This window comes from Zootermopsis nevadensis, unplaced genomic scaffold (assembly GCF_977971745.1).
Source record: "Zootermopsis nevadensis isolate Lab colony 2312 unplaced genomic scaffold, Znev_1.0 Znev_ptg000017l, whole genome shotgun sequence".
NCBI classification, from domain to species: domain Eukaryota; kingdom Metazoa; phylum Arthropoda; class Insecta; order Blattodea; family Termopsidae; genus Zootermopsis; species Zootermopsis nevadensis.
Window position 1 is genome coordinate 12,287,295 of NW_028259149.1, and position 23,723 is coordinate 12,311,017.

Below are 23,723 nucleotides of genomic sequence, written 5' to 3' on the forward strand. Positions count from 1 at the left end.
TGTTACTCTGAATCTCGCTAGGGATCTGCAGCAACAATAAACGCATAAAGAAATTAAAATTCGATGTATGTGTGGCACCGCTCAGTCATTTACTTTTGAACAATGACAGCTACAGACTAGATGAGGCGAAATTTCTTAATACTAGGGCAGAACGCTCCTTTCGGAGCTCCTCGGAGGGGCTGGTCAAGTTTTTAAAAAGCAACCAACCCCTTTTGGGGGGGGGGGGGTTGGTTGCGTTTTAAAATCTTAAGTAAGACACTAAACTCGGCATTGTTGTGTTCCACAACAATGCCGTGTAAACAAATATCTGTTGACATTGTTGATGACGTCATTTTTTTTGACGACAAATTGGTTGACGACAACGACTAATCAGAAATTTTTATAGTAGATTTAGAGCTTTCGTCTGCTAACGTTGCCTTTTGTCCCTGTAGTCCCCTAAAAGGATTTAGAGAAATAACGTACGCACGCTTATCTCCGTATCCCGAAATTGTTTCCTTATTCCTCCTGAATCGAGGACCGTCCGAACCAAATAATCCGATATTACAGGTATTACCACAAAAATATTTATTTTCTACTGTGTCCAGAAATGTGACAACTAAACATTCAACGCCATTGTACTGAATAATTATAATTATTAGTTCAATGGTTTCTTCAGTTGTGCTTGTTTGTTCATCGTGTATACTTTCAATTGTTTCAACATGACGACAGGGTCAGCTTATTTGGGGCCACAGGCGAATCTTCAGCCTTCCTCCTTCCCCAGTTAGTTTCAGAAAATGAAAATTTGGCATTAGTATTACCAAAATTGTGTTAACTGGTCACACCGTCGACTTCACTACACACGCACATCAACTATATGTACACTCACACGAGATAAAAAGTACATGTTTACTGTTTCCTTCTGTTGTGCTCTTTCTATTTTTAGGCGCTCATTATATTCTCTTTTAAGCAGTTTTCGTTTCTAAGTATCATCCTACTTTGTTTAGTGGTTAAACCGGTTGTGGATGGGGAAGGTAAGGTAACAGTTTCACTACGTAAACCCATATTCTGATCAAATCCCATAGGACATACTTTCTATATGTGGACTTATTTTGTTTAATCAGATCGTACAGTAGAGCTTTTAATACGGACTCACAGCAAGGCGTTTTTGTTTACGCTTTACCAGGGTCAATTTTGGAGAAGCAATTTTATTAAGTTTGTTTCTGTTTCTCTCTTTACACATTAATTACCCTTGCTAACGATCTCCCGGCTCTCTTACACTCTCAACAAGCAGAGAATACTGACAAGTGATGTGGCGTATTGCTTGCTGGTAGAGGTTCGCTTGCTGCAAGTAAAATATCATTGTGTTTTAAGATCTTACACGTAGTGATAAAACGGACGTGACGAAATGTCAGCGATTTCTAAGGCGCTGATAAAACTGCCATTGTCTTGAGAATACGCTGAGAAGACAGCTGTGATGTAAGAACAACGGACGAAAACCCTCGTAACTGGGCAGAGCGCTGCGTTCGTTTTTGTGGCAAAGTAATTTCTACTAATATGGAAGTGGTTTGTAATGTTAGGTAAGTTGAGTTGTCAGAATGTGATCACATTGGACCTTATCGACGGTTTTACTAAAACTGGAGAACTTTATCTCGGAGATCAGTCAAGTGTCGGACCAGAGAGGAAACACTTAGCATGGGCTTACTATCTGATAATGCATCCCTATCAAATGACTTCAATGTCTCTCGCAAAATATACTTTCTGCTGCATGCGAACAAACTATAACTGCAATTGCTCTAATAAGAACTACTAACGTCCATTACTCCCACCCATCATGGGTAATCGACGCTATATAGTCTAAGCTAGTGAAAAAGCGTCGTTAAATAAAATGTAAATAAATAAATATTGTGGATAATGGTACGGTAAAGTTGCCCCTTGACTGAAGTACCACGCTGCGGAAGTGCAAAGGCGCATGGAGGTAGAACGCTTCAAACATCATTAGCCATAACACAAGGTAGAAATAAGTGGTTAGCTGAATGCTCCGGCCAGTTTATCCCCAATACCCATTGGTATGCTGCTTGGGGCCCATCTCCTTTGACCGAACTGTCCAAAAATGTTCGAAAAAGGACGGGCTAACAGGTGATTTAGATAGTTTTAGTATAACATGTGCGAGCGAAAAACTGGGGATACGATACTTTACCAAAGGTTCGCGCGTAGTGGGAAAAAGATCCTGCTCTTATCTTATCGTAAGCCGTCCACTTGAACCTATCGGTGTCGAGGATTAAGGGGCGCCATTTCCTTCTGTGAGACTGAGACCTCGCTCCTGCAAAGCGTCTGAAACGTCGTCGAGCCACTTCCGGCGGGGAAGGCCTCTCGATCTGCGTCCCTCATCTCTGGCTTCGTGCACTAACGAATCGTCTGGTTGCGAATGCGATCTCTGCTATTCTTCCACTCTACCTTGCGAAGGTAACGCATTTCGGCAGCTCATACTCCAGACTGCCGTCTTCCACAGTTCCTCTTCATAAATGTTGGAAAAGTATTTTAACTCATACCATGACCACTTATTGTTTGCTTATCCAAACTATTGGTTTTGTTCACCACTTCCTAAACAATCCTGCCTGTCTGATCCGTCATTCAATGGCACACAGAACTTATATGGTGACGTGTTGAAACAAGCAAACAGGACTTCAAATTTTAATTACCTGTGCGCATCAAATTCACCCCCATTATTTTAAAGAAAATTATAAATGTCGTAGTACTTTGATTTTAAAATGTACTTTTTCACATTTTAAAGTTTCTGCAATCGAGGTTCGTCTTACATTTGAGTGAGTCTAAGAATCTATGTTGAAATAATAATATTGTAGCGCAAAGAAAATCTTCATGTCCATACACTGATCATGGGACAGTAAAAATAAAGATAGCAACAAAGAATATTCCGAAAGTATCAATACAAAGAAATTTTGTCTGAATTTTGAAAATTCCTATTGTGCTTAGTATTTCTTTTTATGCTTTCTGAAAACTTATCACGGAGTCAAGGGTGTCCGATAATCGATGACGTCATAAAGTCGAGAAACTAGAACTCGGAGTTGCTTGTCCTTCGATAGTGCCAGGGGTCGATCTATAATGCCGACAATACAGGAAGCCCCGATTCTTTGGTAAAGCGTCACGTGATGACAGGGTATTACGTAGTTACAGTTATCAGTTGAGAAACAAAACGTAAGTAATAACTGTGCACTAGTTTGGCGTCTCTTAAGCAATTATTTTTTTATTTATTATACTTTTCAACGGGTCTGGGGCACACCCAGCATCGTGTCCAATGGGTACCGTGGCACTGTCCCGGGTGCAAAGCAGACCCGAGGCGTGTCGCTGAACACACACCCCTATCTTGTTCCGAGGTTAATATTTAGGAGCTATACCTTCTCGCCCTCCATACGCCTACATGACGTTTAGTGTGACAGCTTTACTTTTTGTACTATTTTTTATCGATTGTGATGAAATGTAATGTTTTTTCGTCCTTACCAATCAGTATGTGTTGAATAAACTTTTACAACTATATTCACCAAATTGGAAGATGTTACACATAAAAGTAAGAGCATAATGTGAAATTACTCGTGTTTAATTTTTATGAACTTTCGGTAAGGGCCACATTGTCCAGAAGTAATGAATGTGCAAGTGTGATATTGGACAAACAGGATCGGCATATAACTTGATTTTGTATAATGTTTGTCTTTGTAAATATTTATGAAATGGGTAAACTGAGTCAAATTTATTTCCACGAGATTCTTAATGAGTGTTACGCTTTTGTTTTTACTTCTGAACTGCATGAAATGAATACATAATGGGAAGTTCCTGTATGTTTGTGTATCTGCCTAACTGTTTCATCTCTGAAACTTATTATCAACATCTCATTATACCCATTATATATGGGTTGATGCAGGGGTGTAGTTCTACAAATCAAATTATACATGCTACGAGTTCTGACTTTTATAATGCATATTTTTTTTTAAAGTTTTTAGAGAGGTGTTCTCCATATCTTATATTCCAGGGATGGGCCTCCAAGCCTGCCTGCCCTTGCCCATTTGAGTTCAGTGGTTTTGAACAAAGTGCCAGGATGGCACCCCAGTACTCAAAAAGTACCTAATTACCCATCTCTCAGTTATTTTTTTGTTTTTCTCTGATCTTCTTTCTTACAGTCTGTCCTACTTTATATCTAATAGAGTGAAGTCATGATCATGGTCATGTGATGCTGTTATCACAGTCATCCAACACTGATGATGTGCTTGCTTAATTTTCTTGCCTTCATATTTCCTTCATGACACTGGAATACTTTTGCTTTTCAGTTACGATGACTGACAATCAGAACAAAGAAGATCGAAAAGTGAAGAGGAACCATCACCAATCACAATCACATGATTCAAGGAGCAGGAGGGCATCTACCACCAGCCAACATAGAGTATGGAGGCGTAGTGATTCAGAGGTTAGGACCCACCAGGAGATCATACCCCCTAGACATGGAGAAACAAAAAACAAAGTGTGGCGTAGCAGCTCGGAGAACAGGGCACACAAAGGGGTTACATCTCCTGGAATTAAAGTGTTGCAATATGGAGGATTGCATAGAGAACTGAAAGATAAGACACATAAGAGGGGTGCATTCCTAGAACCTGACGAATTAAAAAACAGAGCGGTACAATGTGGCGCACAGGATAAAACTCACAAGGAGGTTGCATGCACTGAACCTCGAACACTACAAGATAGACAGCGACAAAGTCGCTCAGTAGATAGGACCCATCAGGGAGGTACTTTTCCTGGTCCCAAATCATCACAATACAGACTAGGGCAAAGTATCTGTGAGGCAAGTATCCACAAGAGTGGTAGAAACCCTGGAACTGGAGTGTCACGTCACAGACTGGGGCAAAGTGGCTCAGAGAATGGGACCTTCCAGAGCAAAGAAGTGCCAAACACGAATGACAGAAGGGTGACAGTGGCAGTAGTGATGAAGCTGCTAGCTCAGAGGTATGGGGGTTATGTGGGCACAAAGGAGGCAGCTGAGCTGGTGCAGATATGCAAGCCCGAGTTCCTGCATGAGATTGAGGTCTTTGTCAGCAGTTCTGCACCAGACACAGACTTTCTGAGTGACTTTGCAACCTTCTGCCTCAGTACCTTCAAGTCTCTACCAAGCAGTATATGCACCCAGTTTCAGAATGCCCTTATTATATCCCTGCAGATAGTGGAAATTTCTGGTGATGCTGCACTTAAGGATCGGTTCACTAGATTGCAGGCGAAATTGGCAGAGCATATGCACAAGCTAGAGGAGCTAGATGCCAGGTTTACCAAGCAAAACTTTCGGTCTGTACCTGTGCTGCCACTACAGGCAGATGCCTTCCAGTCCTCTTCGGGTGGTGCGGAAGTTACAGTGACCAGTGTTGAGCAGCGCTATTTGTCTGTGCTGTTCTTTTCTCTGTATGAAGCTTTCATGGGTCGTATTCGCGATGGTATCAGGAGCTTCCGTGATTCAGAGAATGCAGCAATCAAGCTCAAGTGTAACATGCGCTTTTTCCGAGACGTGCAGTTCATGAGCCCGGTTGTTGTTGATGATCGCCTGTGTCTGGCCACAAGTCTTGCACCTTTGGACCATCTCACCACTGGTACACTTGTCTGTTTTAGTTGCAATGGTTTCCGATCACTTCTGTTTGCCACTGTTGTCCGTGCTGACAGCCAGATTGTAGTGTGGCTTTTTGGTAACTTTGTCCTTAGGCAACTGTTTGAGCAAAAGTATGTGATGGCTGACAGTGGGCTGTTTGCAGAGCCCTCTGTCAGTGTGCTGTTGTCACTGCAGCAGTTGCAGGTGGTGCCACTGAAGCAGTACCTAGTGGAAGGTGCCACAGTAATTGTGCACAAGCATCAGATACAAGAGCAGTCTGATCTCGACTCATGGCAGCATGAGGCCTTCAGCAGTGCTCTCACTCATGAGCTGTGTGTGGTTCTGGGACACCCAGGTTCTGGAAAGACATATGTTGGATGCACAGTGGCGCGTAACTCAAGGCCACCAGTTCTTGTAATATGCAAATCACACAGCGGGTTGGATTTTTTCTTGCGGCAGCTGGCCCCGCTCAGTGTTGCACGGCTCTCCGACAGGACGAAGCATGAGCATAACCAGCAGAGAAGGAAACTGTGTGAGCAAAAGAATGTCATGTGGAAGCACCTCAGGACACTGGAATTAGATCTGGCTCTGTTGGCACGCAATGATGGTGTGGTGTCACTGTCATCTCTTCGGGAGAGCGGTGTGGTGTGTGATGCACACTTTTGGAGTTTCACACGTCTACCAAACATTAACAGTGTGTTCTACAGTTGGCTTATAGATGAAGCAAAGCCTTCTGATGCGCAGCCCATCCCACATAGCCATGTATCATTTAGTGGCATCTCCCCTCTGTCCGAACATACTGTGCTGTCTGCTGTGCAGTCATCACTCAGGTGGGCAGAACGCTTAGAGAATGTGGAAAGGCAGCGTTCTGATGTGACCACTAATATCAGGAAACTGCAGGAACAGTGGGGGAGTGGAGAAGATGTGACACAGGAGACGCATATTCAAAGGAAGTTGTACCGTCTTCTGGCTTTCAAGTTACAGCGGCTCAGGACGCGGTTGACAGGGACTTTGCCAAGTGATAGACTGAGGACCTGCCGTGATGTGTGGCAGCTTAAACCAGATGAGCGCTGGGGTCTGTATTTTGCATGGGTAACTTCTCTGCGTGCCAGACTGTTAGACAAAATGTCATATCTGCAGGCTCAGCTCATTCTGGAGGACAGGAAGCTCAAACTTGCAGACCAGCTCATAGACCTTCAGATAGCTCAACAGAGGGCAGTAGTTGGAGTAACAGCAGAGGAGGCCACAAAGCTGAGGTCTCTACTGGAGAAGTTGGCACCTAAGACAGGTATGTGGCAAAAGTTCCAACACTCCTAACAACAGTGAATACATTTTAGTTCCATCCAGTTCACATTATCAAAGCAAATTTTCATATGATATAATCTAGCCTGTTAAGGAAAGACAGGCATGTGGTTTCATGTTTTCGTGTGCCTTTGCCTGGTCCTGCCCCCTCTTATTAACTTTAATTCATGTGACCAATTCATTTTTATGCAACTTCCAGTGATGGCTATTCTGCAACTCGTCACATACATCAGTACATATTTCACTGTTCTGGACAATGGGGATGAAAAAGATGTTGGATAAAAAGAAATGGGAAGGACACTGAAAAAACTTTCTAGGATTAGGGATGAAATAGGAACAATCATAGGTGGAAAAGGAAATGAAAGCAAAAGGGAACAGAAATATATTAATACAGTACTTTTGAAATGCTCGCCAAACAGTCATGGTAATAACAACTGTTGTACAATAAGGAATTACCATACTGTTGTCCTTGTTATTATTATTATGCAGTGAAAGTGAGACTGTATTGGACTAAAATTTCAATGGTTTTTGGTTATTTTGCTGCAGAGTATGAACACTTTGATGAATTGTATAATAATGAAATGATCAATATAGCAGACAACTTACATAAAATAATGCATTCAATGGAAAGAGGTGGTGGGAAAGGACAATGAAGTATGCTCTTGAAGATGCTGTGCAGACAATGAAGGATCATTTTATAATTGAGGAACTGAACAAAATGGAAGAGATTAAACCAAAAGCTAGCTACAATTTTAATTCAAGAATGAATTTAGTGTTTTCACTTCAAAATATCTGAATTCTTCGTATATAAAATCTAAAGTATTAATTTTGTTTCCCTAAATATAAGTAGTGTTGCCCTTGGCGGACTAGTGGTTCGCGGGTTCAATCGATGGATTTTTAAGGTGATAAAAACTCGTAGCACAACTTCCTTCAGAGGAGAAGTAAAGCCGGCGGTCCCATGTCATAGATTTATGGCATGTAAAAGAACTTTGCAAGCATGATACAAGATGTTTCGAAGCAAAATTCAGCGGCCATTTCTCACCCAAGTCTCCTGATTAACTACTAGATGACTCTGGTGTCAAATCAGGATTGAGTAGAAATTGTGCAGAGTCAGTGGGATGGTCACTTACTACTCGTAAATGCACACTCCAAGACCAAGAAACCTCCGAAAAAGGAGGTGGCGAAAACCCACAACTGGGCTGTAGAGCCAAGAAACGACAACAAAAAATATAAGTAGTTTTAATAATGAGAACTATGTAATATTATAAAAGAATGAACACCAACATTTTAAGAACATGTGCATGCAATTTACAATTTTTTTTAGATTTTTTAATGTAATTTTTGTATGGTCAAAGTTGTGTTCTTGTGTTATGCCACTACAGAATAAATAAAGTCAAATATGGATATTTCTGTTGGCAACTGTGTTATAATGAAATGTCTGAATAAATTATAGTCAATTTAAAATACAAACCACTCGTTCATTCATTCATTAATAGTTTAAGAGACTGAGTAGTTGTGTGTTTCAGTGATTGTGGATGAGGCTACCAACATAACAGAGGCTCAGCTAGTGACCTGTCTCCCACAGTCCTGCCAGCGGATTGTGTTACTGGGTAAGTGTTCCGTGTTTGGATACCTTGCTGCTGTACAGACTGGAGGTATATGTGCTTCACATGTCTGGTTGTTTCAGGAGAGCCAAGGGCTGTCCAAGATGCAGCAAGTCTCCAAAAGGCCCATTTGGTGAGTGTAAGAGGCCAATACATTACGTGACACCATATTCAGGATTTAATTGGTTTGGGGAATATGAATGGACAAAAAGTATTCATTGTTACTAGGATTCAAAAACCAACTCAGTTTTTAGACATAGTTTTAGTCTCTACGTCACAAGATATATCTCTGCTATCTGATTTTTGCCCTGACTTTTATTGCAGACTTCTTTGAGAAGTGAGTCCAAGAATGAAACAGGTTTGTATGGATTAGACACTAGTAATTGCAAGGTTATTTATTGATGAATAACATTTCAGTTATGAATATGTATGCAAAGAAGTACGACTGAAACAGTTGTGGCCTACTTAAACATACATTCCAAGTGTTTGCCAGCAGGGACTGAGAGGAACCATAAAAAAATGTAATAAACATAATTACTTTATTTTTCAGACTATAAAGATTCAGGATTTTCTTTTAATATAAATTTTATGTTGTATTCGTATTTAGACTTAATTAAAGAGGAATAAGTAAACTTTGGGAGTGAAGGCCTCATGAGAAATAAAACAGTGGAGACAGGATAAACATTCCTAAACTAATCTAATTTCTCCTTGTCTACTGTCTCCTCCTGCTCCTCTCATAACTTCCATTTTATTATAATGGTATTATTCCATTGATAGTAAACATGGTGCATGAAATGAAACTCACAGAACACTTGTCAGTTTTGTGTAAGGACATCTTATTTTTGCACAGAATGCATAAATTAATACTTAACAAGGAAATTCATCGCTTATTTAACGACACTATCAGTAGCTCAGACTTTACTACATCGAATGATGGATGATTAGTGAATAATGAATTGGAAAGGACTTGGAAGGAAGCAGTCATGTCCTAATTTAAGGCACTGTCCCAGATTTTCCTGGAGGTGTCAGATTAAAATCATGGAAACGTAAGCTAGGAGAGTTTGGTCTCTGGGCTAAGATTTGAACCAAAGACCTGAATATAGCAAGAGTACTAACCACTTCCCACTTTCTTTGGTAAACAAGGAGATGATGTCTGTCCATACATACACATGTTTCATATACAAAACTGGATCCATTCAGATTAAATTCGTTACTGGAAGGTTCTACACCATAAGTTGTTGAGTAAATTTCATTTTGTGTGATACTAGACCAGTGTGAGCCCTACTTCAGATGACAAACAGAATTTCATGGATTAAGTTTTCTCAAAAATTGTTTAAAATAAAATATATTGGTAAGTTCCACAAAATGCTGATGAAATTAATACAGATATTGATGAACTGTGAAGCTACATGCACATCCTGTCTTTACAGCCTCATTTGCACAGCCTAGTGTACAGACTGGTTGAAAAGGGGATACCTATCTCAGAACTCAAATCACAGCATCGCATGCAGTCGCAGGTGGCCAGAGTCATCGTGCCAACACTGTATCCTGGATTGGAGGACCACAGCAGTGTTATTAACATAAGCAAAGTGAAGGGTGTCAACCAGAATGTGTTCTTTGTTACTCATGAACATTTGGGAGTCAAGGTACATGCCTGTATTGCAGAATGGCTTAATACTCCTACAATACAAATGCCCTTTGTAGCCCAACATATATTTCTGAGATGTGATGCTGTATAGACTTACATGTAAATACCAGTATCTTCAGGAATGAAGCTGGAGACATATGGTTCTCCAAAACGTTGGTACCTACCTACGAGTCTACATGGCATCACAACCCAGAAGAACAGCATCATCATCGTGAACAAATTTATGGTGAAACTAAGTATGAACATCACACTGCTGAAGACTTGCCTTCTTTCATGCTTTTTAATTTACTACAATTGATAATACCAACATGAAGATCATGCAAACCACTGAGGTTGTATCTACACTAGTGTCATTAAACATATTTCATGTTTTTTAAGGGAATTCTATTACAGAATTCTTGAGAAGCATGTGAGGATGTGGGCTGGGTTCAACTGGCTGAGGTTAGGGTCCAGTGTGAGGCTCTTGCGAGTATGTTACCAAGCCTTCAGATTTCATAAAAGGCAGTGAATTCCTTGACCAGTAGGGACTGTCAGGTTCTCAAGACAGAGTCTGCTGCATGGAGTGAATTCATTTATAATAACTTAAAATGAAATATGTGCCTTACCTCATCTGACATACCTGAGGTATGTTCCTTCATGTGTCCTATCAAAACATGAGGTGTGTTCCCACTGTCTCGTGTTACAAAGATGTGGTCCATTCAGGAGGGTCCAGTCTGAGCACCTGAGATAGTTATGTAATGATAGTTTCCTCCAGTATTTGTGAATCCATCTTCATCTACCAAAACAATGTATCTTTTTGAAATTTTTGTTCATTAGTCAGTTTTTGTTTGGCTAGGTTGGCAATGTCTCTGACTACCAGAATTTGCATGAGGCTGACTTTCTGCTTGCACTGTGTCACCACTTGGTCTTGCAAGGCTATAATACGCAGGATATAACAATTCTTACAACATACCCCAGCCAGCAACAGTATCTGCAGAAGGTGAGAACTGCATAATGCTTGGCTTTCTAAGGAATTTACTGGAGACTTTGGCAAGTGTGATATGATTTTTCCCTCTGGAATGTAACAACTTGCTGTTTATCTTGCTAGTGACTTCCTAGAGAGGTTAAAATATTCTGATGTGATGTTTCCCACAGGAATGTGAGAGCTCATTACTGATGCAAGGGGTGCAAGTCTTACTGGTTGAAGACTTCCGTGGCCAAGAATGCAAGATAGTGCTGGTCTCTACAGTGCATCAGGAAGGATCACGGCCAAGCACTGCAGAATACATCAGCGTGATGCTGACACGTGCACAGGAGGGCTTGTATGTTATCAGCAATCTGCAGCAGCTTGCCAAAAGCAACACAGTCTGGCATTTAGTCCAGAAATCATTGGAGAAGTCTGATGTAGTTGGCCTGCAGCTGCTACTCAGGTGTCAGGTGAGCTAGTGTTTTATACTTTAGTACCTCTTTGTAAAGAAACAGGTATACCTGGTGCTTAACTATGCACCATACCAGGCAGATGAATGGGGGAGTAGAGGTGTAGCTTGACATGTTCTGAACTTCAGCACTAGACAGAGGTGTGTGGTTCCATTTTGTATAAATTTGAAAACAGCTATCATATCCCTATCTGTAACATGAAGTGGCTGCACTGTGGCTGTTTAGTTGCTCAGCTGGTCAAGTCTCTTGCATTTTATGAACTTGAAAATTCAGTACCATGTTCACAACAATCTGGCACTGGATTCTATTCTGAGCCAGATGTACTCAGATTTCACATAGTTTCTTTAATACATATTTGAATATTGTCCTTTCATATGTCTCCTAAGTTGTATTTTCATTTTTCTGATTAAACTTTTGTAGGAATTTCTCATCTGCCCTGTGTGAGCTGCACTTCATTCTCCTGTTATTTCCTCTCTCTTGAGGTCAAATATTATCAACACTGTTTTCAGACACCAGTAAATAGTTTGGATTGTGGTCATCTAGGTCATGATGCCATTTCCTGTCACCTGAAAGACTACATGGCATCATAATGCAAAGACCAATATTTGAATTTTCACTACTGTGACACCTCAAATCTTATTATCAATAAGTAGCATAACCTGAAATATGATATTTAACATTTTCACAGTGGTGAAAAAGTGAATTGTCTTTTGAATGCTGTTGACCACCTACCAGACTGTATGGCTCCACAATGAAAATGCTTTGTTACGATTCTTGCTTTTACTCTACTCTTGATGTTTTGTGTGAACAGACATCATTAACGAAATTCACTAAATTGTGCCTGACCTAAGAACGTTACATATCTCACCACCATGTACCAAAGGGTAAAAAATAGCAGGCATATTAACATTTCCTGGATAAAAATTAAAAATACTCACATTCAGTTTCCATTGCAGCTAGTGCTGTAAATCTTCATATTTCTATCACGTGTCTGATGTGTACCATCATATATGGTAGAAGTCTGCGCACTGAAAGAAGAAGATATTATCTCTTCTGTTACTAGTTAAAAAATGCTTCAAAATATTATTCCAAATATTTTGCCGTTGTGTGGAAATTTTCATAAGTCTCTAAAAAATAAGGTTATGTTGGCTTATGACAATACACAATAGCAAGTTATCTGTCTACCGAACTCTTCTGCTGAATGGATTTTCATTTAATTTCGTATTGTTGAGGTTTATTAAAATTTGTCAGAACATGACAGTCGTTAAGATCTGACTGTAATAATTTATTTTTTCATGAAGACATACTCACATTTCTGCACACATCTCAAGTTTAACTCACATACAACCAGCTGAATATTTATTGGAGAAAATATTGTGAAGAATAAAATTTGTAGAAAAATTGAAATATGTTTTATGCCCAGTACATTTTTTTGGTAAGTATATTTGAGGGTGTGCACATTTCCCAACTTGTTTAATTAACTTGTTGTTCTATATATATGTTCATATCTTTCATATAATTCAGTCTTTGTGTCCAGAGTAAGTAAACTGTTGTAGTGGCAGGACACTGATGTAATTTGTACTTGTTCTAGGTGCATCCAGATGAGCTAACAGCAGTATCAAGCGCATCAGACTTTTCACAGATCCCCGAGGGGGGCTGCATGCTTCCATGTAACTACACACTGAAGTGTGGCCACACATGCCACAAGCAGTGTCACATCAGTGATCTACAGCATGATTCATACCAGTGCAAGCAACATCAGCAAGAGCACACCTGGTTGCCAACCACTTGAGAAGCACCGAGTCTTCTTGAGTCTAAGGATTGAATTTCATCATGTGAACAGAAGGCTCATTAGTTCCAGGTGTGATAATGTGATGGAGAGAAATGATACTGGACAGTTTTCACCTGTTGTCATTATCACTTTTAAACTATTTTCAGACTTTTTATTTGGGTTCAGTTCAAGTTTCAAGCTTTAACATATTTATGTACTTGTACTGCTTTTCATACACATGAAAGACCTTTCTTGCAGAACAAATTTTTATGTAATTTAATATTGGGGCTTCTTAACCTTTTCTATATGCCGCTGCTTACATGTTGTCCAGCTGGTCATGCATCACATTAGCATACCAATAACCCATTAACCCCTGGAGTTAATGTCTGGCTTGTAGTTCCATAATATGAGGGTTTTAACTACCTGTTACAATACACTCCATACAATAAAGTTTAAATTCCAAACCCTAAAGCTGGTTTTGATATAAACTATCCAGCCTAACATGCACGCATGCGCGCACTCGCATCATGCTGGGTGACTTTGTCTCACATGCAATTAAACGGTATTATTCACAAAAACAAAAAATATTTTGCACAGATTCTTATATATATATATATATATATATATATATATATATATATATATATATATTAATATGTTGTCTACATTTATTCATATAATTACCTGTTTGAAGAACATTCCTGTTAATATTGTGAATGGATTTACTGTTAAAACTTTCTAAACCATTCATCACACAACAGTAATATCAAAACACCTAATTTGGATACCACAGTGAGAGTGCACTTCATAAATACAAATAAGAAAGAATTTGAAACCATATTTAAGGCAGATTAAAGTTAAAAAGTGTTAGTACCCACATAACCATAAATGTTTGACCTGTCTTGTGTGTTCTTTATAGGCCTTGTTATTGACATACATTATTTTCATATTTTTATAAAGATACTGAGTAAATGTGAAAATGAAGATTCTAATGAGATAGCCTGGAGTTGGCAGCCAATGATGTGTGGGCAGGTATACTCTAAATACATTCATGCTTACTCCTGGATTGTCAGCTATGCATTGAGTTATGTAAATGACTAATATTTTGTGCCACCATGTACAAATACACCTTATAATGTGTAGATGTTTATTACCTTTTAATTTCTCTTTTGCTTGCAGAATGTTTTATGCCTTCACATGTTAGGCTGACACTTGTTAAAACTCCATAGCCATTTTCTCAAAGGTTTGTGATTCTGTATTCTTTGCTTTGCACTGGTGTTTTGGGAGATTTATTGTCCATTCTCTTATCTTTTGCATGTGGAATGAATATCTTCTTTTCTGCCTTTACTGATTACACTGAAGCTTGTTTGAACCTTGTAGCAATTTTCTGAATGGTGTATGATAGTGTAATCTTTGCTTTGGGAGCCCATTATTGTCCTTTTAATTATTCCCTCTGCTGAATAAATATTTACTTCCATCTGCACATTTTGGTGTTTAATTTGGTCTCTTGACTTCTCTTAAAATATCTGTTATGCTACTACAGTTACACCAACATTTTTCTTAAACTTTCACCTCAGTTTAAAGGTGCAGGGACTTCTGCTACTTATTTTCCATTCAGAATGGTCTGCAACAAGGAGATGCTTTAGAATACAGGAATATCAAAGAAAACAGAGGCCTGGGGATTGCACAGAACACATCACTTTCTATGTTCATGATAATTTATTGGGCGAAACAAAAATATCAAAGAAAAACACAGCTGTATTAAGTGCTACTAAGGAAACTGGTCTGTGATATATGAAGATAAAACATACTTGGTATTTCACGTTGTGGGAAGAACACTGATTGGAATGTCTGAGAAGATAATGCTTAAGAGAGTATTTGAAACTGAAAGGAATAACAAGACTGAAGGAAATTGCATATTGAGGAATTCCATAATTTCTCTTCACCAAGAATTAAGATGAGGAAATCAAGGATCAGATGGGTAGGGTACATAATGCACATTGTGAAGATGAATATTTGTAAGAGTTTGGTTGAAAAGTCAGAAAGTAAGAAGCCATTCAGAAGACCTAATTGTAAATGGGAAGATAATATTAAAATGGAGCTTGGGGAAATGGAGTTGGAGGATGTGGACTGAATTCATCTGACTCAGGAAAAGGACCAGTGTCAGACTCTTGTGAACATGGGAATAAGCCTTCAGGTTCCATAAAAGATGGAAAATTTCTTGATCATCTGAGCATACTATTGGCTTCTCAAGGAACCTGCTCCATTTAGTTTGTTCATTGCATTGTCTAGGCAGAAATTTCAGTTTTTGCCTCAATCATACAGTAACACAAATTAACTCTTACCTTAACTGCCAGCTGTCACACAGAAAATTAATGCAGACATGTACCTTCCAAGATCTTGCTAGCAAAATTAAGCTTAAACAGCATAAGGTTCATGTACAGTCTCACCAACGTGCTGATGTGAAAAACCATATAATTCTCAATATTCCCAGCTTTCCCCTCTCAGCTTATTCCTGCCCAATTTCCCCCCCCCCCCCCACCAAAGGGAATATCCTAGTTTGTTTCCCTTAATCATGTCTATACGTACGTCTTTGAAAGCTTACGTATGTAGAAAGCGGTATGCAGAATAAGAAGAATGGAAGAAAGTTCATACATTTATCACCATGCTGAATGATTCACACTCTATTTCTTGTACACAGCTTACATGCAAACTGATAAATTCATAAGAGTGAACATACATTATTTTTTTCTGTACAGCTGAAACTTGCTGACATCCATAGAATAATATTCCACTATAAGAATGTTATCTTCAGGGATATAATTAGTGACAAGAATTTTATAATCATGCAGTGTTAAGTCTCTTGTTGGTAACATCAAGATTGTTCCATGCACTTGCTGTTGTAAGTGATGACATTTTGCAAGCCTACATATACAGCAAGAACACGGTGAAGCAAAAAAGTTTGAGGGTTGCCAAGGCAAGCACTCTACAGATTGGGACCATCGTTAATGCAATTAAATGAAGGCATCACTGTCAATATCAGTTATATCAACAATCACAAGTATTATTAAAAATAAAATTAAAATTTTCAAGTGCTGCATTCTCTATTATGACTCACTCTCAGCCTCATTTTTCAAAAGTAACGATTGATTATGTATTAAAATACACATTCAAACCAGTACATTTCACTTCAAAGGCATAGTACCGTAGACTTACTTTTAAAACATAACTTACATAACTCTTAAATTAATCACAGTGAAAAACTGAACACCATACAATAAATCCACTTGCAAAAATCCAATTAATTCAATACAAAGCTAATAAGATAAGTAGTATTAAAATTCTATAAATGTAATTTTGAAAATGATTAACGAATTTACATAATTTCAAAACAAATATTGGCCATGAGGAAGTAAAATTAAGAGAGTCTGATTTATGTGCCTTTCTGAATCTTTCTTTGATAAAAATAATACATAAAAGAATGAGCACAAAAATTATAGTGGAACTTCTGTGCTGTGTATTTTATTACAAATCATGGTAAATCCTGTGTGTTTTCAGCAGTAGCATGGTCTGTTTCTACGACCTGTGTCTGCTGAAACGAGATATATGTTCTGAAATTTTCTCGGTCTTTTATGAAGTTTGTCTTCCGTGAGTAACATCTACAACATAAAGGAGAATCAAAAGAATAAACAACAATTAGTAATATTCAAGTACTGTAACAGTGCTCATGCAGTAGTTAACTACTGCTTTCTTTGTTTTGGACTTCGTCAATAATCTGTTGAATTTTTTTTTAAGTCTTAAAATTCACATTTCAAAGGATCTTCCTTTGTATTCAGGTAAAACGGAGATGCCTACTTTCTTGGATCCAATTGATCGGTATTGGGAATAGCTCAGTACCTTGAATATATGTAACTAGTGTTACTGCTTGGTTTACTTGCTTTCATTAATGCAAACATGTCTTTCATGAATTGGGAGTAATCTTGTATTAGTTGTTTCCTTCTTTATATAGAATGCCCAAGTTTCTTGAGTAGATCTTGAAGAACAAACAAGGTGTAAGGATTCATTCAGGATTCAACATATGGGCTGGTAGCAGGCTCTTGTATACATGGTAACATACATTCAGATTTTATAAAAGGCAGAAAATATCTTGACTAAACTGACTAGCTGACCAAGTATAGTAGCCATGAGTTTTTTTGTGAGTGATTCTGCTATATGAAGTAACTTCTATTATAAAATAATAACTTCTTCGTACCTTTAGGTAGTAGGTATATAAAACATTCATGCACAATATAAATTAACCATACTCTATATTTGTATTCAGAAAGAACTTCCTTTGAAACTCTCCAGAATTTAGACTAATGTCTGAGGTCTTCTCTGATTCTGCAGTCTTCAGGCATATACTAAAACTTTGTCTTGAAAATGACTGACTGTCAAAATTCTGTCCTGTGCATCATTCATGAATATATTTGAAGATTGCTGTATTTTGGGTTGTTGTGCTGTTGCCCTGATGATGAAGGCAGCATGACCTCTGAAACCTTGGTGGACATCTACCAGACTACACGGCACAACCCAGAAGACAGCAATATTTAAACTCACCACTGTGAAAACCTCATATCTTACATGATTATATTTGCATTTCTGAAGTTGAAACAGAGATATAATTGACATAAGAATAATTCAATTAGTCTGTTTTCATACATTGGTCTGTCTCACTTCAGTTTTAAGTTAGCCCAACCCCCAGGCTGGAGGACTATCCCTCGTCAGCTGTCCATGGCTTGTCCTTTAGTATATTCACAGTTACCATTCATATCTGGTTACCGTTTCCTCCATTTTCAATTTGAGGATGCAACGCACCAAATCATTGTGACAAAGGATCCACATAATGTTTGGACAGACTAAAATAAATTGCATATAAAAACAGTGTTGTGTCCTACATCCAAAAATCGACTCACCTGAGAAATGAGACACTGAAAAGCATCATCAATGTGAAGGTTATTTTTTGCTGAGGTTTCAAACCAAGTAGTGTAACCATGGTCTGTGACATACTCATCGATCTTATCATGGTCTTCTATTTCTTGCAAGTCACACTGAAATTAAAAATTAAGGTTATAATTCAAATTAATAAAACTTCCATCAACACCATGAATACCACTACATGAATTCTTCCTCATCCAAAGTATATTTCTTTAACATTGGAACCACAAATTAACAAAAATATAATCTAATTGCATGCAAACTTTTCCTTTCCAACGTAACTTGTAGACAAAATTATTCAAAGTATATTACACTAGACAGAACAGTCTTGTATCAATTTGTGAATTGACCATAAAATATATTCATTTGATATCTATCTGTAATCTTGTTAAAACTATATGTATATAAAAAATGTTTGCCTGCCAGATGGTTAAAAACATCAAGACTGCTATCTTCTGGGATGTACTGTGTAAGTTTTGTGGTTGTTATAGCAGTATTTCAGAGGAACATTTTACCTCATGGTTTTAGTACATTTTGGTTCACATTTCTATGAGAACCAAAAACTGCATAAAACACACAATTAATAGCCTAATTTATCTTGAATCTTCAGTTGCTATAAGAAGGCAGTGTCTTCAACTACTCGACAGATATGTAATTTAACAATACTGTCTAAAGTGTAAAAGTTACCAAATGAGGAGGGAAGATGATCATTAGAAATAGGAAGAAAACAATCAAAGCATATTTCAAGGTACTATATTACTAGGAAACCATGCAAAGCCACTAATATCCTTATCTAACTGTCCAATAACACAGCAGAGATTCAAATTCAGTATTTCTCTGAAGTTTGGTAGGTTGATCAGATTGTCAGCTTAGATGTATTTAGTCAAGTCTGTCCATTTTTTTATCCATTGTTGCAGGCTCACCTTATTTGCCAGTAGTATGCATGGTACAGCACTATCATTTAATTGTGCTGTTTTCGTTTCCAGTTGATTCTTCCACTTGGTAACTTCCTTAAATGTTCCATATCTTGTTATATCAAATACAATGATTGCTCCAGATGCATTCTTGTAATATGCAGATGCCATGTCTCCAGTTTGCTCCTCCCCTACATTTAATGAAATATTTCAGATGTACATAAATGTATTATTATAGAATGTTTATAACAATTACATCACTATGAACTAGCAACTGAACAGTTCCACAGAATCGAAGGTTTCCAGGAAGTAGTCTCTACGATTGAAAACGTGAACCTGCTGCCTTTCATATTTCCTCATAATTTGACACTTTTATATCTCGGTCTTGGTTACAAGCTGGGATGAGTTAGATTAAATTTTATTTAGTCCATTTAATTGAGGTTATGTTTGTCCATTTTAAAAACTGTATCTATGAACATTGTCATTGTTCTTCACCTTGTCTTTTTTAAGGATGAGGCCTTCTGGCCTGTTCTAATTACTACGGAATTATTTATATTTTGAGCATTCAGTATGTTGTTGTAGGAGTCTGACCATCACAAGGCCAATATGTACACAGGAGAAACAACAAAGAAAACAGACAGGTGGATGCAGTGAGTGGGATTCAAATTCATGATCCTAGTGTCTGAGCATATGCCTTAGACTGCACGGCCATTGTGATCAGTAAGATTATTGAAAGGAATTTTGATTTAATTTTTAAATAGTTATAATAAACAAATAGCTTTCCTGTCTTCTTTACAGTCTCAAAAGTCAACATTTCTTTTGACAAGATGTTTCAGTTTTTATTTTTTTAGTTTAATTACAGAAACATGTATGTTCTAAGCACCACAATTATCATACATATGTTTTCAATAAAAATTAAAAATATTTGTTCTCTGTCTTAAGAAATGTCTTATTTTGTTTATTGCACAAACTTTGTCACAGTCTTCCAAGACAAATATCACCAGTCTGTTGTAATACAGACCACAATTGGTGCATACTGTGAGTGTCAAAAATCCCTGCCACATAAACCAAAATAATAACTAATATTGAATTATCAGTGCTGATGAGAACATCTAAGGAGTACAAATGCTGATCAGTGCCATATTCTGTTTCTCAATTTTTTGAGTGTTGGTGCACAACACAATCTGGCTCCTCCATTTCATGCCTGAAAAAGAGGATTAAACTTGTTGGGCATGGGACAAACCAAATTATTAGAACACAGTCATACCTGCAGTATCCCAGATATGGAGTTTTACCACTTTGTTTTTGTTGTACTTTTCAACCTTCAAGGCATAGTCAGCTCCAATGTTGGCAGGATGTTGCTCTGAGAAGTAGTTGTAAACATATTGCTTGATGATAGACGTCTTGCCAACACCACTTTCTCCAATAATCAAAACCTTGAAGAGGTGGTCTTGCAGTGTGGACTGTTAGAAACAAGCAATATTACTTCCTCTATGGAGCAGAGTCCTTCTTGAGAAACTGATTCTCTCTCAGCTGTTTAAGAAATTCCACGTCTTTTATGTAATGTAACATGAAGATTATAGTGTATGATCCCAACCCTTCATCCTATTTTGGGCCAGTTTAGTGCAGTCTACTCGTCATACCATCTTTCCTTAGCATAAATTTTAATATTATACTCCTACCTACACCTTGGTATAACTAGTAGCTTCTTCTCTTTAGGATTTGTATTTAAAGTTTTGTATGAATTTCTCATCCCTGTCATACATTCTAAATGGCCTGCTCATCTCATTGATTTAATCAATCTAATAATATTTGATTAAGAGTGAAAAATTATAAATCTTACAAACATATCCACCACCGTGAAAACCTCAAACCTCATATTATCATGTAAGTTTTAGATGCATCTGCATCCCTTCATTGAACCTATTAAAATTTATCTGTCTGTCAGTCCATCTGTCTACAAATAAACCATCTTGAGAATGGCTAAACAGATTTTTATTGAATTTGTGGCAAGTTTTCTGAAAAACTGTCGAGGCTTTTCAAATTTTGGTTGAAGTTGGCCGACAACAATGGGAACTTTAGGCTCGATGCACACGAGCGAGAAAATGTCGCGCGAGCTCGCAGCGAGGAAACCCGTGACAGTGCACACGTAGCGTCATCGCTGCGAGTTCGCCGAAAAACTCCCACCAGTACTAGATTGGATGGCAACCAAAATGGATGAGTACAGAAAAAAACGTGTAGTGTTTGCCTATTTCGTTTATGAATACATCCTTAAAAAACGCAATAGGAAGTATTGGACACACACGTTCTTTAGTTCACGGCTGTTAAAAGGGGCGTTCGCGACAATGTTTACAGATTTAAGAGAAGATGAAAGTAAATTTCATAATTATTTTCCTATGAGTATAAAGTCGTTTGATGAGCTAGTAGCAAAACTGGATGCATCCATCAAAAGTAAAGATTCTGCGATGAGGCTTGCAATACCTCCTCTAGAAATGCTGGTTGTGACTGAGCTGTTGCGAGGGTTGCGAAGCACGTGTGCACTGCCCAATGCTTTCACACAGTCTGCTGCTTCGCGGCGATCGGCGAACTCGCTGCGAAGCAGCAGTGGTTGGCGAGCGCAAATTGCTCGCCGCGTCCTCGCGGCGTCACCGCCATAGTGTGCATTGCTCCATTGCTTCACATGTACTGCTAAAACGCGCGAGAAAATGACGCGGCGAGCTCGCGAAAATAACTCGCTCGTGTGCATCGAGCCTTACATGAACACCTGTACTAGGCTGTACACGAATCACTAGAACAACGGGTACGCCCTTTTCAAAGTCTGAAATCGAACCAAGGACCTGAATATTAGGCTAGTATGTAACCACTTGACCGCAGAGTGGCCCTTTTATATTAGTGGCAACGGCTGGTATCGAAACCGGCACAGACTACCACGGTGTCCTCTTCCATTAGACACCTTTCGCATCCCTACAGAACTCGGAGAAATGTCCGTTTGGAGAATCCCGTCGGAGCCAATCAAAGAGGCCAAATTCCAGTTTCCTGTATTAATCACACAGTTCTTCGTTAAAGAGTAACCTAAATTACTCGCTAAATCCTTGTCAGGTCCAAATATTTTATTGAGCACTCTTTTTGCCAGCACTTTCTCGAACAACGAGGTCATTCTTTAGCACGCACGCAACTGGCAATATAATTTTGTTGGGTATAACTTGCTCTTCAGCGTTTTAAACTAAATGGTAGTCTTCAAATTAAACAATATGAAATTTACAGGTGTGTTCCTAATTGCATTATGAATCTACTGTAAATTTAATAGCATTCTTCGCAAATACTATAGTTTTTAAACATTCTCGAGTGGTTTATTACGCACGATTTGGTTATATTATGGAACTTACATCGCTACCGTAGTCTTGAAGTGGTCTGCACGTCACGACCCCAGAGCCTTGCTGGCTGATTATCTTCTTCCTCTGGACGGCAGTAGTCGACTTGTCACTAATAGGTAGGTTCAACGCAGACCTCCCAGTTACACAATGCACCTGACCCTCATACGATTCCTTTTTCAATTTCTGTTCCTTCGTTCTACCACTCGCAGAAGACGTATATGTAATGTGGTCAATCTCACTATCAGTTCGCTTTCCTGGTTCGACTCCACTTCCTTGCGATGGAGATCGTTGTGGGTGTTCTGAAGATCCCGATGACTCGAAATAATGTTTCGGCATCTTGGTTTGATAAAATTCTATAGGCGATCGGGTGTTGCTTTATTAAAACTACGTTTTCTGTGGCCGTTTCTATTGCACGAATTTGTTTAACAATGCCACAACCCCTGCCCGAATTCTTAAAACCGTAAGTCAAATTGAGCAACAACAAAACACTTGGTAAATTACAAAAAGTCTCCGCTAATTATTAGGGCGACTTTGTAAGAATTTATAATAAAAAAACTCAGTATGATGCCATTATACAAACGGATCAGCACACGCAATGAATTCACTCTGTTTGCAGGTTCTGCTGCCTAGATGAAAGACACCGAGACTGAGTTTCAGACCTTGAAGACTTCACGAGCTATGACGTAGAGGTAGGGGTGGGTTAGGTGAGGGTGTGTAACAACAAGATATAAGAGATAAAATAGGTCTACGTATTGGAAAATAGGCTTACATGTACCTAAATAAAGTCACACGGATAAAATGCCATGCTCAAGATTTGTTATAGAAAATGCTTATTTTGTTTATGTTTTTACTAGGAACTGATCAAAATGTCGCTTGATTTCATTTAGCGAAACGCAGATTATGATAAGTAGTAAGAAGGAAGGGGCAGGTGGTAAGGAGGAAGAACAAACGCAGGAAACTTAGAAAAGTAGTTATGTCATAAATCAGCCTCAGATGAGTAAAAATGTCAGTTACATTGCAATTTAGGCCTATTTAACGAGATGTAAGTTTTTCAGACCATATATGTCTACTTCAGTACTAAAGGCAATTTATTATGCTTTTTT

The 23,723-nt window shown here is 38.4% G+C and overlaps 2 protein-coding genes and 1 long non-coding RNA gene across 10 annotated transcripts; 1 reads left to right on the forward strand and 2 right to left on the reverse strand.

Annotated features, from left to right (window-relative positions):
• Positions 1–415: 415 nt before the first annotated feature.
• Positions 416–14,841, forward strand: LOC110835508 (NFX1-type zinc finger-containing protein 1). 7 transcript variants are annotated; one of them, XM_022075806.2, is made up of 8 exons: positions 416–546; positions 4,317–6,905; positions 8,446–8,529; positions 8,607–8,656; positions 9,954–10,169; positions 11,007–11,150; positions 11,306–11,587; positions 13,179–14,841. In XM_022075806.2, exons 2-8 carry the CDS (start codon positions 4,322–4,324, stop codon positions 13,377–13,379), a joined length of 3,561 nt encoding a protein of 1,186 aa, XP_021931498.1. In that variant the 5' UTR covers positions 416–546; positions 4,317–4,321; the 3' UTR covers positions 13,380–14,841. The 7 variants fall into 7 exon arrangements, with proteins under 7 accessions (XP_021931498.1, XP_021931515.1, XP_021931523.1 ...); XM_022075792.2 differs by lacking the exon at positions 416–546 and adding an exon at positions 1,148–1,556; XM_087350448.1 differs by lacking the exon at positions 416–546 and adding an exon at positions 2,088–2,442.
• Positions 11,584–14,633, reverse strand: LOC110835612 (uncharacterized). 2 transcript variants are annotated; one of them, XR_002544958.2, is made up of 3 exons: positions 14,513–14,633; positions 12,526–12,615; positions 11,584–12,153 (listed from the first exon to the last, which is right to left on the reverse strand). It is a non-coding gene; the product is annotated as an uncharacterized LOC110835612 (long non-coding RNA). The 2 variants fall into 2 exon arrangements; XR_002544957.2 differs by having other exon boundaries at positions 11,584–12,161.
• A 1,160-nt stretch (positions 14,842–16,001) lies between the features above and the next one.
• Positions 16,002–23,291, reverse strand: LOC110835606 (ras-related protein Rab-32). Its single transcript, XM_022075984.2, has 5 exons — positions 22,633–23,291; positions 20,514–20,709; positions 19,256–19,437; positions 18,311–18,445; positions 16,002–17,017 (listed from the first exon to the last, which is right to left on the reverse strand). Exons 1-5 carry the CDS (start codon positions 22,954–22,956, stop codon positions 16,913–16,915), a joined length of 942 nt encoding a protein of 313 aa, XP_021931676.1. The 5' UTR covers positions 22,957–23,291; the 3' UTR covers positions 16,002–16,912.
• Between the last annotated feature and the right edge of the window lie 432 nt (positions 23,292–23,723).